We start from the raw sequence: 17250 nt of genomic DNA on the forward strand, positions 1-17250 counted from the left end.
TTACTATTTAATGTGAAAGAGACAGAAGAATAATAAGAAAAAAGATGTGGGGTTTGAAGGTTTTTTTCTCTTAGCACATACTACATATAAATATATGAAGAAAAGAATGACCAAAAAAGCATTATCTAAGGTTTGTATATCATAGTGAAAAGGATGTTGGGATTGAAATTTGCAGGGGAGTTGAGCTGTTACGACTAGGACGGCAAATGAGGCCATTCCAGTCGATTACCTGAAAACTATTGCTCAACTATAAAATTTTCTTTTGAAAAACATGTCAAACACTTATGGATATCTAGTTACCCACAGCCACCAATCCCATCTCTCCTTTGCTACCAATACTCTTCTGGAAGAGTATTAATTAGCTCCCCAATACATATCATACCATACCGTTTGAAGGCTATTTAATTTGACAATACCAAGTTACCAACCTTTACGTTTCCTTCTTGGTTGGGTTGAGGGATCAGCCTATCAGGATTCTTTGCAATTAATGCTTGGGATGGCGATTGAGAGAGGCTTCCGATGAAGCTCACGTATCCATGCAGGTGATTAGGGCCCTCTTTTATTAATTTGTTTATCTCACTATATGTTAATTTACTATTTATCTCAAAAGCTTAAACTTTAATCTTGATAAGTAAATGCCAATATGTAAAATATTTAATTAAAATGAGAGGCAAATGATGAAAAACAAGGTTCGAATTTGGACATTTTGTCTAATAAATTTTTTTAATTTAATCATTTAATTAATATATTACCATTATAAACAAGATTTGCTGATTTGAATCATGAAATGATACTTTGGATATTTTATACATGGCAACTCAAGACATCACACACACACACACACACACATATATAAAACAGTTTAAATCTTACTAAAAAGAGACAAATAGGATCGATGGTAATTAATTGAATATTAGGTGAGTTCAACAATGTTTCTATTAATAGAAAAAATAAATAGGGTTATGGATGATTTTGCTAATTGATAGAGAGAAACGGTAGTTGTGTAGGTGGGCGGTATCTTTCAATGGGTTTCAGTCATTTGAAAATGGCAGCAAAGAGCTTACATACACAAATGGACAGACTACTTTGTGTAGCATGGAAGGAAACTATGTAATATATTATATATTTGCTGATCAAACTCTTCATTCACCTACCGATTTACAACGACATGACATCGAAGATCTACCATGTCTTTTTTAAGGTGGTCAGTCGTCGCTTCAAGCTAAGTCAGAAATAAAGCTCCGAGCCACATACACAGAGAGAGAGAGAGCTAGAGAGAGAGAGAGAATGGATCATTGGTTTCGGACATTACTGTTTCTGGGAGCTTTCTTATTTCCGGCGTTGCTTGAGTCCTCAGTTCGTCACTACAAGTTCAGTGTAAGTACATTTTTCACTACTTTGTTGCATTTCTTCGCCGGCCGGCTGGCATGCAATACACAACGTACGTAAGAAAGCTTGCAATGTATGGCATGCTTTGACCCGGTTCCTCTCGGGTCAAACTTCAAAGCCATGCTTTTTTGGCATTTATTAGCGTAAATGAACGACCCAATTTAAAACCTATACCTTTTTTGGGCCATATAGAACTTAATTTGTTCGTTTTTATTGCTTTAGCAACCTAGCAGTTTTCATGCAATTGTATTTTGAGAAATTAGTTAGGACGGGAAAATGTTGAAGTGTTAATTAAATAATTTTTTTTTTAAAAAAAATAAGTGATAATTTAACATAGTATAATAATAAAGTTTTTAGTGTGGTGGATCTCACTTGTTAAAGATAAAGTTTGAATCCACACCTGTAAAAGTATTATAATATTAATTAAATGATTACATTTACATTTTTTATTTTTTATTTTATTTTTTATTTTTTTTTTATCATAGTTGGTCAAGTTTATATATACCACTTTCAAATTTCTAATATTTTTCGCTTGAATTTGGGAATTAATGGTCCGCTTTGTCATCTAGAGTAATTAAGTAATTTTATGTTTCCAAAGAGATAGCTCAATCGGCTAGGACCAGGGCCGGCCCAACTGTTAGACAAGTTAGGCCGCACCTAGAGCCTAAGATTTCTAAGGTCCAAAAAAAAATTTTTAAGGCTCAAAATATTTTTTAATAAGGCCAAAAAAAATTTGCATAAAAGCTCTCAACATGCTTTAAAAAAATATTTTTATTTTTTTTATAATATAGCGAGGCCCTCAACAATCAACATGTTTTTTTAAAAAAAAAATTGAGAATCCCACAGACTTGTCTGTTGTGATTATTTTGCAGAAATTTAGCCTCTCACAAAAGGTTAAAATGTTTAACTTTTCACATTTCAAAAATGTTAAAATTGTTATTTTGCAATCTACGAAAATGCTGAAAAATAAAAATTAGCCTGCTTAATTTAAGTATAAAGAACAAAGAGTAAGGACAAAATGGTAAATTAGTCTCAAACAAAAAATCACTAAGTGCGGAATCAGTGCTTATTAGGTAAAATCTCCTGCCACATTAAAATAAATATTATTTCATTAATATTTAAATATTAAAAAAATAATGCCCAATTTTAAAGTTTTGCCTAAGGCTCCCAAATACATTGGGCCGGCCCTAGCTAGGACCACGCCTAATGAAGCGAAAATCACTAGTTAGAATTCTCCTCTCTTTCTTGTGCAGACATGTCCAAAAAAAAAAAAAATGAATTAAGTCATTTTATTTATCACTCCACTATCTACCTCTTATCTCCAAAGTTGATGTAGCATGGTCTAAGTCTTTAAAAAAAAAAAACCAACCCTAATGCACCAAATGAATTTAACAATTAAAATATATTAAATATTTGATATTATTACAATATTAATTAAATAATTAAATTCATAATTTTAATAATCCATTTCATTAAGATGTAAATAAAAATATATATTTCATTAATTATAGGTTGTCTCGAAGAACATCACAAAGCTGTGTGCTACAAAACCCCTTGTCACCGTCAACGGGCAGTTCCCGGGGCCAACTCTCTATGCAAGGGAAGATGAGACCGTGATCGTAAAGGTCACCAACCACGTGGCACATAATGTCACAATCCACTGGTGAGAAAATTTCTGCCTTTACTTTCAATAGAGAATATTGAATATTATTCACATCTAATCATCAATTTTTTTATTTTTTATTTTTTTAATTTTAATTAAAAAAGTAATCACTTTTATTATATTTTAGTTATCCATTTTGTCAAAGCACGACTCTTTATTTTAATAATTCATTTTCCATCACTTTTTATTTAAATATTATATTTGAAAGAATTTTTTTTTTTTAATTCTTTATTAAGATGAGAGAGAATATTAAAGGTTAAAAAATATTTCATTTTTATATTGGTGAGTCAACAGTGTCATCAAATATTTTTCCAAATTGCTAAGCCAAACGCTGCTCCTTTTATTCTCATTTTAGTTAGTATCATGACTAAGCTAAAATAACATCTGGCTACCCAAATGAGAATGTTCTAAACATTAGTAATGCCCAAATACCTAATAAAGTATTGGAAAATATTTGGAGCATTCTAACTTTTATTACGACTACTTATAAATATAAATTGATATGACAGTTCGCATGATACTGTCACACTAGTTACAATCAAATTTAATTGATTATTAGTTGACGTGATGAATGTCATGTAAACTTACAAACTGATGTGATAGTTTATATGTCACAGCTACATCAGATATAATCAAATTTAGTGGCGAACATAATAAATATCATTTATATTGTCTCGTCAATTTATAAAAGGCTTAAAACAAAAAGATAAATGCTTATTTATATTTTCATGTCTATCTTGTCGAATATATTTTTGCTGATTTAGCACGCTTTTTCATTGCCAACTCAATAAAGAGGTAGGCCAAAAATGCAAAAAATGCCAAAAAAAGAAGAAGAAGCATTTCTCTAATAAAAATTATATTCTTCAACGGGTTTGTAATGGCAGGCATGGGGTGAGGCAGTTTCGAACTAGTTGGGCCGATGGGCCAGCATATGTCACTCAATGCCCAATACAGCCGGGGCAGAACTATATTTACAACTTCACCCTCACCGGCCAGAGAGGCACGCTTCTTTGGCATGCACATATCTCCTGGCTCAGGGCCTCAATACATGGCGCCATTGTTATCTTGCCCAAGCGAGGAATTCCTTACCCATTTCCCACACCAGATAAAGAAAAAATCATTGTTTTAGGTGAGCTTTGATTTTTCAGTATTTGTAAAATTCGATCTTTAAATATCCTTAATTTGTTCAATATTCATAGTAATTTTGATGTGATTTTCTACTCTTTTTAATTGTAGCCGAATGGTGGAAAGTGGATGTCGAAGCTGTTGTCAATCAAGCTACGCAATCTGGTTTCCCACCAAATGTGTCAGATGCGCACACCATTAATGGCGATCCAGGACCTGTTCCTGGTTGCTCTTCTCAGGGTACTGAAATGGGGATGTGCATATTCTTGTTATGTGTCTAGAGCTAATGTGCCTTCTTAATTCATAATTGTTTTCACTAAGAAACAAATTTGAACAAAAAAAGCAAAAAAGAACAGTCTTTTCTCCCCAAAAAACAACAAAATTTTCTTCCTCTAACCCACTCTACCCACTCTATTAAATTAACATTTGTCCTGTTAATCCTATTAAAAATGTATACGAAAACCATATGTCAGTTTAATAGAATGAGTCGGAAGAATTTTCTCCGGAGAATTTTGTCAAAAAAATTATATTGTTTGGATAATTTTTCTGTAATCTACATTGTAGCATACCACCCATGAGCGTTTTCAACCTTGATGCAAAAGGACAAAAGCAAAATACATTATCAGCATATATGATTTATCAATTAAACTTTCAATCGTGTCTCTTTATTTTCATGGGTGAAATTTAATCCTTCCTTGTCATCTGCTAGCATTGTGGTTTGGAATCGATATTTTATCAATTGCTCACCCTTTCTTTGAACCTTGTGGATGATCAAACTTTAAGATATGATTCAGTCTGTTTAGTAGATTGTTATGCTAAATAGTTGTATCGCTGTCTATCAAATGGCGCAAAGGAACTGAAGAGTTGACATAGTTTTGCCTTTCTACAAGTGCAGGGGGATACACTTTACATGTTGAAAGTGGCAAGACCTATCTACTACGCATCATCAATGCAGCGTTGAATGATGAGCTCTTCTTCAAGATTGCTGGGCATAATCTGACAATTGTTGAAGTTGATGCCTCCTACACAAAGCCCTTCCAAACTGACTCAATATTCATCAGCCCTGGCCAAACCACAAATGCCCTTCTGACTGCAAATCAGGGCATTGGCAAATACTTGATAGCAGTCTCTCCTTTCATGGATGCTCCGATTGGCCTTGACAATCTAACTAATTATGCTGCATTGCGCTATAAAGGCAACCCTGCTAATCCCCCAACCATCTTAACCAGTGTTCCTCCTCTAAATGCAACTCCATTGGCACATGCCTTCATTGATTCACTTCGAAGCCTTAATTCAGAACAATACCCAGCAAAAGTCCCTTTAACCATTGACCATTCTCTTTTTTTCACCATGGCTGTTGGGGTTAACCCGTGTGCTACATGTGTTAATGGGAGCCACCTCGTGGCGGCTGTTAATAATGTTAGCTTTGTGATGCCAACTATAGCTCTCCTTGAAGCACATTACTATAACATTCCAGGAGTTTTCACTGATGATTTTCCAGGAAACCCACCAATAGCTTTTAATTATACTGGGAATTCGCCATCTAATATCCAGACTATGAATGGCACAAGGCTATATAGGCTGGCTTATAACTCAACAGTCCAAATTGTGTTGCAAGGCACCGCTATAATAGCACCAGAGAACCATCCAACCCATCTCCATGGATTTAATTTCTTTGTGGTTGGGAAGGGATTAGGGAATTTTAATCCTGAAAAGGATCCACAGAAATTTAATCTTGTTGATCCTGTGGAGAGGAACACAGTTTCAGTACCAACTGCAGGATGGACTGCAATCAGATTCAAGGCAGATAACCCAGGTAAATTTTCACCCTTATCTTGTTTTTTGTTAAGAGAATGTTTTCTTTTCTTTCTACTTATTATATTTTTGAGGTTTGTCATCAATTCCAGTAAAAGAGACACTAATGTAAAAATAAATTCCATATTGATAAATAGTCTTTTTCTTGATAATGAGGTTGCACCTTCTAGTGTGTCTTGGCATGGCAGAAACCCAAGAGGTTCTTTCAATTTTCTTTGAGATCACTTCATGATGCGACTCCTGAAAGCAGTGGACTTTGTTTTTTAAGTTACCTAGTGCCATCCAAAGAAGAAGTTCCCACTTCTTCCTTGTCCTGTAAAATAAAGACAAAAAGATATACAGATTTAACCTTCTGTGAAATGTTTTCTCAAAATTTTTTTGAAGTTGTTCAAATTATTCTCAACAATTCTGTATCCTAAAGCTGTTCCAAATATTCTACTTTGGTGACTGTAGGTGTTTGGTTCCTGCATTGCCATTTGGAAGTGCACACAACATGGGGGCTTAAGATGGCGTTCCTGGTAGACAATGGTAAGGACCCGAACGACTTTCTGCCACCGCCTCCTAGCGACCTCCCCAAGTGCTAGAATGTCCAATAAACTCTGTTTTTTTCACATCAATGCTTGGAACAAGGCATCAGAAGAGGCCTGCTAAAATACAATACACCTAAAGATGCACAAAAGCTTTGACATGGTTAATAACAACAACGAAGTGGTTGGTTGTTTTTGGGAGAGGAAGGGGAAACAGAAAATGGGCAAGTTTAGTCTTACTGTACAACTCAATTTCTTTTCTTTTCTCTCTTTTTTTTTTTTGGTTTTTTCGGTTGTTCTTTTTCTTGTGGGTTGGAGTTATACTTTAGAGTGCACATAAGGGTATATGTTCTTGGTAGAGCTTAGAAGGATCTTTAAAATCTCATGTTTGGAATTGAAACTTTTGAATTACTTGTTTATTATTATTGTTACTTCGGTGAATGCTTCTATTTCTATGGCTTATCGTGCCAATAACTTTTTTTTTTTTAAAAAAAAAAAAACTAAAAGAAAGTCACATTTTCCTATCTTGAGAAAGAATTGGTGGGGTGCAAAAGGGCAATCTCAGATTCTCAGCAGCGCGCCAGGTAGGTGTCGAACCTACGACTTTCTGCTTAGGAAACAGACGCTCTATCCACTGAGCTACAGGCGCATTTTTGTCCACTGCGATTTGATGTATTATTTTCACAAAGATATATATTGATGTATTTAGAATTCCCACAAGAAAAAAATTCCAACAGTGCTGACAAAGATAGGTGCATTGAACATATAACTTCTTCAAGAAAATTCAAAATAAAATTTCTAAATGTCAATTATTATATGAATCTTTGACCAAAAAGAGTTGATTCCTGAACATTGATGGTTTTTCATTTGGAAACTATTCAGTATTTCACCAAACCATATTCGTTCAACCAACCTTAAGGAACTCCTTTGAGGCAAGTTTCACATTAATTACCCCCCCACCCAAAAAAAAATCCACATTAGTCCAACCATTATGAAACATGACACATAATTCTTTGTATTTTCTCTTATCTTTGATATGATTTTGGGTTGGATAGCATACCTGCCAACACCTCAATAAGAACACGACTGTAATATAAAGTAAACGAGTAGAGTTTGTGGGTTAAAAGCACGTTTTTTAATAAAATTGCAAAAAATATCACATTTGAAGAAAGAAAAAAAAATGGTGGGTTAAACAAAATTCACATTTTCAACTTGCTGCATGATGATGTATTTTTAAGAGCGCACGATTTTAGAGGTTGAACTGAGACTTTACTAAACGTTTAACTACATTTTAAAAATCATTTTTTCACTAATTGCGTTTTAAAATTGTTACTTTTTCAAACCGAGTCCGTCTAAACTTAGGGGTAAAATGTTAACTCTTTAGGTATGGTATCACCCTAAAGGGATTATGTCATCCTAAATTTGGTGCTAATGCATCAAATTCGGTCATCCATAATCCCCTTGTAACATCTTTCCTCTTCAATTAAAATAATAATAATAATAATAAATGAAATATGCTTGGCTGACTCAATTTGGCAGCCAAAAATCTCTACTCTTTCAAACCACACTTAAAACAATTACCTACCATATTTGATTGGAAGAATGATTCTCTCCATTTCAAATATCTAGTTTTAGTTGTTTTAAGAGGGGCAAAATTGTCCAAAAAAATAAAATGACAAAACTACCCCTTTAAAAACGATTGATGGGATCCTCTCAATTTCAAAATTTTAATTTCTGTCTTAACAAATCAAGTTGCTTAAACTCAAATCAACTCAAGATTAGTTTTGATTAAAATAATAACAATAAAAAATAAAAAGGTTTGTGATTAACTTATTACTTATTACTTTTTACTTTCACTTTTCTTTTTTGTGGGGTTTGGAAAATTGGGAGGGGCCATTGAAGTAACGAAAGCGATAAAAAAGAAAAAAAAAAAAAAAAAGTTCGACGACTTCAATTTTATAACCTTAACAAGCTAAAAAATAGCTTAGAAAAGCAAAAGAAACCAAAAATCTTATCAATTTCTCAATAATTCATTCAAAAGCTATCTTTTCAATAAATCTATTATCTTCTTATAACTTTAACCAAAATCAACTTAAGAAAGCAAGTAAATCATCTAAGAATGAAACATTACAAAGACCAAATTTCAAAGGCAATAAAATCTTTTTTTTTTTTTAATCAAATGCAGGAAAATGTTACAAGGGAAAGGCAATAAAATCATTTAAACCTGAAAAGTCTAGACAAAAATGACAAGTCTTAAGTGTATATACACCCCGTTCGACATATTGTCTCATTTGTAATTCCGTTCGAACCTGATTATAAATGGGACATTCATCCTAAGCTCATATTGTCTCGTTTGTAATTCCGTTCCAACTTAATTGCGATCGGAGCATTCTGTTTTGATTTGCAATCTTAAGTCAGCCATAAAAAGTGAGACCTCAATCTCCTTGGGATTTGATTAAAAACTTAAAAGGGCACAAGCCAACACAAGTTTAAACCTCAAACTGCCTCAACCTTGGTTCATTAGCCTTAAATTAATCAAACCTTGGGAGGTTAATTTGAGAGCCTAATTTGGCCCGTTGAAAAAGAAAAGAAGGCAAAGGGAACAGATGAGAAAATCCAATGAACAAACACACTATTATAGTATTATAAGAGGAAACTTCGTCACTAGGCCAGTAAGTAGGCCTTAGACTGCCACACTCCACTCTCAACTTGCCACATTTCAAGCCTCCTTTTCTCTGTCCGATTCTCCTTTACTTCGAACTCGTCCACAACCACCCGAAAATCTCAACTGGTTCTGATTCATATCTTGGATTCTCGCTTGCTCACTTTCGCTCTCTGTTTTTCTGTTGTATATTAATAGATTTAGATTTCTTTTTCTTCTCCTCAAAGAAACCAAGAGAAATAAAAATGGTTTCCCGCTTTTTCTTTCCGGATTCTTCAGAATCCATCTCTTTTCTCAACTGGGTCGTGCTTTGTCCACCTTTTTCCACCGTATTGTTCTCGGGTTCGTCGAATTTCTCTCTCTTTTCTTGATCTTCTAGACCTTCTTTCGCTCTGTCGGCTAAGGGTGGCAATCTGAATAGCATAAAACTTCTCTGCTTCAAAATCAAAACTCCAAATTCCATCTGGGTTTGGGCTCTCTCTCTCTCTCTCTAGGGGTTTATACCAAAGCAACACAATCAGAATTCTCTTGTTTCTCCATGATTCCCTTCGATTCTTAAAAGGTGGGTCTTTTTAAGATTCTTTAATTGATGCTATTAAGAAAAGGAAATTCTTGATTCCCAGTAAAAGATTCTGAATTCAATGCCTTTTAAATCATTGTAAAGATTACATTCTCTCTGCCTTCTGTCTCTGTTTCTCTTACTTTAAAAACTTGATTTCAATCCTTTCTTACATGAATTATCCAGCTATTGTTGTATATTAGTGCTCTGTAATTATGGAAACTCTATATCCGGGATCCCCTTGGTGTCTCCAAGTAAGCGAGAGCACAGAATGGACTAGGGAAGAGAATAAGAAGTTTGAGAGTGCTCTTGCTATATTCGACGAGAAAACCCCTGACCGATGGATGAAAGTGGCTGCAATGATCCCCGGTAAGACGGTTTGGGATGTGATTAAGCAGTACGAGGAATTGGAAAATGATGTTTGTGACATAGAAGCCGGCCGGGTTCCAATTCCCGGCTACCTCACCTCTTCTTTCACATTGGAGTTGGTTGATAATTGCAGCTTCGATGCCTATAGAAGAAAGTCTTCCACTGCTCGGGGTCCTGATCAGGAAAGGAAGAAAGGGGTCCCGTGGACAGAAGAAGAGCACAGGTGAATTAATTCCCTTCAAAATTCTGTTTCTGGGTGCGAAGTTTCCATTACTCGTTCACTTGCTGACAAATCTTAGAAAGCTAAAATATTACACTTTCTGTTGTTCAAAACATTTCTGTTTCTGATGGTAAAAATGAAAAAACTATCAATATAAACACGTTTCAACTTTCCTTGGCCATTAACCAAATAAATTTTCCACTATGCCACATTGTTACTTGAGTCACACTTGAGTAATTTCTAATAGGGTTTGTTTGGTTAATGAATTGCAGGCGGTTTCTGATGGGGCTCCTGAAGTACGGTAAAGGGGATTGGAGAAATATCTCCCGGAATTATGTGATCTCTAAGACTCCAACTCAAGTGGCAAGTCATGCTCAGAAGTACTTTATAAGGCAGCTTTCCGGAGGGAAAGATAAGAGGAGGCCAAGCATCCATGATATCACAACCGTCAATCTCACAGAAACTGCATCAGAAAACAATAAGCCACACTCATATGATCACTCTTCTGTGCTGACACCACAGCAAAAGCCCACCAGCACACCAAGAATTTCGCTCGACTGGAATCAACCTCATGATGAAGCTGTCATGGTTTTCAACTCGACTCATGGAATTGGAAACCTTTTCGTGTCACCTCCATATGACTTTAAAGTGCAAGGCCACAATCTGTTTGGCAGTGCTTATTATGGAGCAGCTCATCCCAAACCGCACAACTCAGTGTTTCAAATCCAATGCTCAAGACATCAACAACGTGGATAAGGCAGCCATTTTTTTTTTTTCTGTACTCATTGATTAAAAAAGTTCCAAGTCCGATCATGTTCAGTATAATTTCAATGTTAGTGCCTTTGTCATGGTTTTCTGTGTGATTACATAAATGGGGGCTCGAGTTACATGATTTTGAACAATACAGAAAGATAAACTCTTATACATGGTGTCAATCTTTGAACTGTGAAAATCAAATAAAAGATCTTCAATTTATCTGTATATTTCCCTTCTCTTGAATAATTTATTCTTTTACTGATGTCAGCATTACGGTAGGCAGTTTGAGGATGCATTTAAAAATAGCCATATCAATAAGATATGCTTCTCAGTGTATAAAGTGAACATACATATTTGTCTTGGAGTTTGTGCTTCTTAGCTTATTTTCAGCCTTTCTTTATTTTCAACTAAATAATGCTATTTAGCCGACCGTTAATGTGACAGCAAAAATGAACATTTAGATCAATAAAGACTTGTAAAAAAAAAAATTAAGAGTTGGCTTTGACTGGAACACCATGTTAGTCGTATAGCAATTTCTCTTGTCAACTTCAACACATATCAAAACTTAAATATGATGGATACCCAGTTCTGCAAATAAGTGGGCTGACTGCTCTGAGGCTAGATATCCGTGGATCCATTATGCATTCATATGTGGAATAGTTTTTTGTGATAGTTGCATACAAGCAGCCATGGCTTTGGGTGATGTGGCCAAATTTGCTGACTCACTTGTCACTTTTTCTGATATTCCACAGTATCTGATTGCTTCTTTTCCTCTTGGTACGCTTTCCGCCAGTCTCACCTTTATGGTATAATATGGCCAAGTTGACCAAGATTCATCACCATCACTTAGTCGAAGCTGAGTTTGCATTCCACTTAATAAGCATCCCATGCTTCAATCCACGCAAGAAAGCCATTGTGGTTTGCATTTTTCTAATCATCTTTTTTATGGACCTATCCAATTTTGCCTTGTATTTGATATTTCTGTTTGAGCCAACCCAGTTGTCGATCGTGGCAAGACTGTTGCATCAGCATATTTGCTCCTTTTACCAGTCTCTGAAAGCATCATGCTTTATAGTGATTCTGTATTTTACTTGAAAATCTGAAAAGGGATTATAGACATATAGTTGTATTCAGATTTTAGGCACGTTTGTAACCCTGATCATTGGAGTAGAGAACCTAGCTTTGAAATTATGCAGCATCAGGGATTGACTGTTTCCTGACCATGGAAGATTATTATTTGAGTTTTATATCTAGAATGACTTCAAACTTCCCCATATTTCTTTGGTGCCACAGTGCCAGAGATTTAAAAGATTAGACTCTTAGAGTGCGTTTAGCCCGCGATTCGGCAAGATTTCTAAAAAATTGCAGAAAGCGTTTCATGTGAGAATGCATTTGAAAACGTTGAAAAAAAAAAAAAATTCAAGTTTTCAAACCGCACTGAATTGTAATTTTACCAAATGCTTAACTTAGTTTTGAAGATCGCTTTTGCATTAATTATGCTTTGAAATCACTATTTTTTTTTTTTTTTCAAACTACACATTTTGAAATCGTTAGATCAAATGGACACTTATAGTTATTTCCATGCAAAAAGGGTCCTTGTCCTAAATGCTAGGCAGTCCTAGTGAGTTGATTATATAAAGATCCATTTGAGTGGATGAGATAAAAGTAGAAATTCACAGTTTAATTATATCCGAGGAATGTTCTCATCACCACAGGGTAGGTGCGCAGAAAGAAAAATCACATCAATATTACAGGAAAAAAAAAAAAAATTAGAATACTAGAATCATCTATATTCTCTGAAAAAAAAAAAAAAAGTTTTCACTTTTTAATGTAAATCCCCCCTCCTCATAAAAAAAGAAAAAGAAAAAGAGACTTTTGGGGTACTTCATTGGGCCCTCATGACATGGATGATGATGCATCACTATCTCTATCTCAAAGATGGGCATGCCACAAATGTCAAGTGAAATAAAAAAATCATGTTTCCTAAAATGCTGTTACTGTTTTTGTTTTGTTTTAGTTGCCATCGTGGGTTCTACTACCATCAATTTTGCTGCTGCAACTATTATCAAAAAGCTCAGTGCCCACCCAAGTCACTTTGCATATATCAATCTCTAAACCACACATTGAGCATTAAAATTTCCAGAGCAACATAAGCAATGTGGTTATTAATGTGAAACTTTTTTTCCTGTTTGCTATATGACATAACTATCAACTTTATACTGTATTTTAAGAAAAGCAGCCTTTCTGCAAGTTGCATAAGAAAGCACTCTGCCCACTTTATGCTAATTTTGATCAAACCTTTGAGAAGGTTAAAAATCTTTCCCTTTACCCATCTTTCCTTATTTAAAGTCTTAACAAAAGATGAAATCTTTTAGAAATTTTTTTTTGTTTGCTCTTCAAATCCTTTTGAAGAACCATGCAAAGGCCATATTCCATGTTTCAAACACAAACTTCCACTATTTATAAAGATGCATTTTCATTGGCCCACATGGATTTGAGGATGATCTTCCAGGAAGCGTTTTGTCATCAGCTTTGTTATAATGGGTAGTACTTGTGGACAAATTATGACTAAAAGTTAACAATATGTTTACACTCACAAATTCCATTAGCTATTATAGAAGTGAAAGTAAGTATCCGGGGTGAAGAAACAGAGCCAGTACAGAAGGGTGCTGTATCATTTCTCTGATAAAATCAACCAAGTGATACTACCAACATCCCTACTGTTGAGAAATCATGCACATTAGTGCAGCACACTGTGCTATGGCACGATTTTGTTGGCCTTCTAGGTGAAAAGGACCTTAAAAGATAAAAATAATAATATACTATGCAGATGATCATTTGTTAAACAAACAAAGAAAAGAAAGAAAGAAAGAAAGGGAAATCTGCATTCTTTTACACCCATAATTGGACATCACAAAATGGTGAAAGGAAGTACCTTTGAAGAATAAGGACAAAGCCATTGCCTGTAGGTTATCTTAGGGAAGAAGAACCTGTTCTATTCATAATTGGAATTGACTTCATCTCCATGGAGTCGCCCACTAGTGCAATTTCACTTTTGTGTTGAAAATAAAAAGTCCAATGATGTTCTCTATTTTCTGTTTAATAATTGAAGTATTGAAATTTATGTTTCTAGCCAGTTTAGTTTGTCAAAGCATTCACATCCGGTCCATCAAATTTAGCAAAAAAAATTATATTTTTTTATTTTAACTATCAAATTTTTCAAATCGCTTATATTTTACTCTCTATTTTAGCTATTCAATTTAAACACGGCTAGCACCGTCGCAGCTAAATGTAGACAATTTTTTTTTTTGTCAATTTTCACTGCATGACTACACAATATAACATTTGGCTACCCCTACTAGAATGCTCTCAGTGCCCAATAAATTCAAATTTCTAGTAGAGCTGATGATTACAGACCCAATTTCACTTTTGTCCCTTCTCTTCCTTTACAGCAATTTTTTTTTTTTTTTTTTTTCTGAGCATCTTCCTTTACAGCATTGCATTTGCTTTAAATTAACTATTGGATGACTCTACTTCTATCATCTACACATGCCAACAGCAGAGAGTGGTTCCATAACCTGCCAAAGACAAACAGCACCTTAAATTACCATTTATCATAAGAGTTTAAGTTTAAAAGAACACATGGAATAATATCACGTTAAATTATCAATTATTTTGAAAACTTAAAATTGATAAAGTGTTGAATTTGTTTATTTAATTAATATTTTAACATCTCATAACATTTTTCTACAAACTTTCCAGTCAAGAGATCACACTTTGTTAGACTTGGCCTATTAAAATATTAATTAAATTATTAAATCATTCATTTCCTATCAGTGTAAAAGTTTTGAGTTCGAACTTTATCTTCATTATTCATCTGCCATTTTAATTAAATATTTCACATGTTAGCATCACTTATTAAAATGGGGTTTGAACCTACATGTGAAGATGAATGTTATAATATTAATTAAATAATTAAAATTCATTATTTGCTATCAACTTAAGTTTTGGAGATAAGTAGTGATTTTTTTTTTCCCTCTCACTCTATTTCTTTATTCATTTCTCTTTCTTTTTCTTCTTTCAACAACGAGCAAGTATATGTTTGGGGAAAAAAAAAAGAATACTTAAATGATATAAAGAAAGAATAGATAATCAAATGTAGAATTCATTTAAAAAGTCATTAGCTAAAATAGAAAAAGTAACATTTTTTTATATGACAAGAAACCTGGCAAGCCCACTTCGTATACTCGCCCCTGTCAGGCAAATTTTAGACCCGTACAAAGCACCATCTCTACACGGATCAAGTAAGACTTTGACTTTACTGGTGGGCGTAATCCCAAAGAATTGTTTACACTTAAGGAGGTTCAAAACTTGATGGCTAATGGGGATGCCATCCCTTACCACTTAAGCCAACCCCTTCAAATTTTTATGAGCTATTTTAGATAGAAATGTAAAAAATTCATTATGAATGCCTTTTTTATGTTTTTTTTTTTCTCTAATCAAATTGAGAAAGGGGTACAAGTGATCAAAAAACCAAAAAAGGGTGAGCTCCCCTACAACAAACCCAAAAACGAAAGATAACAATGCAAGTAAACGAACCAAAGTAGAAAATTGGCCAACTAAATGGTCTAGTCCTCTCAAAGGGACCACATAAAGCGATTTTAAAGACAAAAGGAGCACATAAATGATCACAAACCTCAAAAAATTCATAAACCCTAATTACAGGTATAAGAACCTCAAAAGGTCCAAACACATATGTACCCCTAACAAAGAATACTATCAACCACACGAAAGAAGTCAATACAGGAAAGGCACTGATAAGATCCGGATCTGGTAAGAGCATTATTTATATATTTAAAATGATTAGTTAGTCCCATTTTTCAGTCTGGAAGGTTTTCAAAATACTCTACATGTTTCTCATGTAATCTACCATTTTAAAACAAAAACATGTTTCTCATTCTTTGTCAAATCACAACCTCCACAAAACGATCGAATTCCATAAGAAATCACATTAAAGGTCCAAACATTTCAAGGCTAGTATCACCACAGCTCTAAACTTCTAAAGTAATAAAACCTAATAATAATATAGCGTCTGCCACCATGAAACATGCATTTTATAAACTCAATCATGTCAATAATTGGATTAGAAAAAAAAAATCATGTCAATAATTGTAACCACAGACAAATCTATAAAATCATGAAATAAGTCCATGAGAACGTAGAATAACATATAGTTTCAGAAGAATCTGAAACCAAAATATCCCTTTAATTACAAGTAGGTGAAGATGTCCCTAATAATTCTAAAAGCCAAAAGCCTAAAGGATCTCAAGGTTGAAGACTCCATTTGATTATTTAAGTGATCAGAGCTTCTGTCTTTAGCCATTTGATAAAATGCTATCTAATAACCATGTACCGTTGCCAACTGATAATCCCAGCTTTCAGAAGGTGGTAGATTGCGCACACTAGAATAGCGCCTTTCGCTGGAGTCGATGACATTGCGGCTTGAATTCTGAACATATGCATCCAACAGCTGCACGGGGTTGGACCACAACGACGAAGATCGTCTTTGAACCCTATACAATGACTTCAAGCTCCTTTGCACATTCTGCTGCTTGAGAGAGTCATATAGACTTGAATTTATAAGATGATCAGACCCCTGCTCCCACAGATGGTAAGTATCCAGAAATTTCCTTTGTAGTGATATCCACTTTTAGTGATGAAGAGGCAAGCTTAGAATCCACTCCTAGCAACACATCCAGTTCTTAACCTTCGCTTCTTGAGTAGCTTGCCCATGGAAATCATACAGTTGACCCCAAAACTCATAAAGAACTTGCGCTAGTTGACGCCTTGCTGCACGACCCAATCCTGCTAATCTTGGAAGACTTCCGGCACCACTCCCACCTTCATCACCTTTCCCACTGAGACTTCTAAATGATCTCCGACCCTCAGATGTCAAAGATGGTGCTCCCAGAAACCCCTTTAGATGAAATGGTGAAGAAGTTGAGGCTTTAATCGGTTTTCATAGCAAAGAAGAAAGACACGTGTTCTGTCCGAATGGGTTTAAGAGTATAACGGATGTAGGTAAGTGGAAGAAAATTAAAGTTTAATACACTAAATTAATAGACTTTGAACATTAGCGTAGTGTTTGTAAAAGACGTGCAAGTT

The 17250-nt window shown here is 34.6% G+C and overlaps 2 protein-coding genes and 1 non-coding gene across 4 annotated transcripts; 2 read left to right on the forward strand and 1 right to left on the reverse strand.

The window, feature by feature from the left end:
• The first annotated feature begins 1287 nt into the window (after positions 1–1287).
• Positions 1288–6884, forward strand: LOC132186152 (laccase-4-like). The gene is made up of 6 exons (XM_059599985.1): positions 1288–1377; positions 2901–3052; positions 3937–4181; positions 4289–4417; positions 5073–5993; positions 6446–6884. The coding sequence occupies exons 1-6, from the start codon at positions 1288–1290 to the stop codon at positions 6574–6576; spliced, it is 1668 nt and encodes a 555-aa protein (XP_059455968.1). The 3' UTR covers positions 6577–6884.
• A 211-nt stretch (positions 6885–7095) lies between these two features.
• Positions 7096–7168, reverse strand: TRNAR-CCU (transfer RNA arginine (anticodon CCU)). The gene has a single exon. It is a non-coding gene; the product is annotated as a tRNA-Arg (tRNA).
• A 2045-nt stretch (positions 7169–9213) lies between these two features.
• On the forward strand, positions 9214–11306 carry LOC132186157 (transcription factor DIVARICATA-like). 2 transcript variants are annotated; one of them, XM_059599996.1, is made up of 3 exons: positions 9214–9743; positions 9927–10332; positions 10602–11306. In XM_059599996.1, exons 2-3 carry the CDS (start codon positions 9956–9958, stop codon positions 11083–11085), a joined length of 861 nt encoding a protein of 286 aa, XP_059455979.1. In that variant the 5' UTR covers positions 9214–9743; positions 9927–9955; the 3' UTR covers positions 11086–11306. The 2 variants fall into 2 exon arrangements, with proteins under 2 accessions (XP_059455979.1, XP_059455978.1); XM_059599995.1 differs by having other exon boundaries at positions 9214–10332.
• Positions 11307–17250: the final 5944 nt, after the last annotated feature.

The sequence above is a fragment of the Corylus avellana genome, chromosome ca7, assembly GCF_901000735.1.
Source record: "Corylus avellana chromosome ca7, CavTom2PMs-1.0".
In the NCBI taxonomy this organism is placed as follows: domain Eukaryota; kingdom Viridiplantae; phylum Streptophyta; class Magnoliopsida; order Fagales; family Betulaceae; genus Corylus; species Corylus avellana.

Bases quoted from the DNA above. Each gene is read 5' to 3' on its own strand.
- LOC132186157 (XM_059599995.1), top strand. From the start codon at position 9,956: ATGGAAACTCTATATCCGGGATCCCCTTGGTGTCTCCAAGTAAGCGAG. The intron at 10,333-10,601 runs GTGAATTAATTC...AATGAATTGCAG, and splicing joins TGGACAGAAGAAGAGCACAG to GCGGTTTCTGATGGGGCTCC.
- LOC132186152 (XM_059599985.1), top strand. From the start codon at position 1,288: ATGGATCATTGGTTTCGGACATTACTGTTTCTGGGAGCTTTCTTATTT. The intron at 3,053-3,936 runs GTGAGAAAATTT...TTGTAATGGCAG, and splicing joins CATAATGTCACAATCCACTG to GCATGGGGTGAGGCAGTTTC. The intron at 4,182-4,288 runs GTGAGCTTTGAT...TTTTAATTGTAG, and splicing joins AGAAAAAATCATTGTTTTAG to CCGAATGGTGGAAAGTGGAT.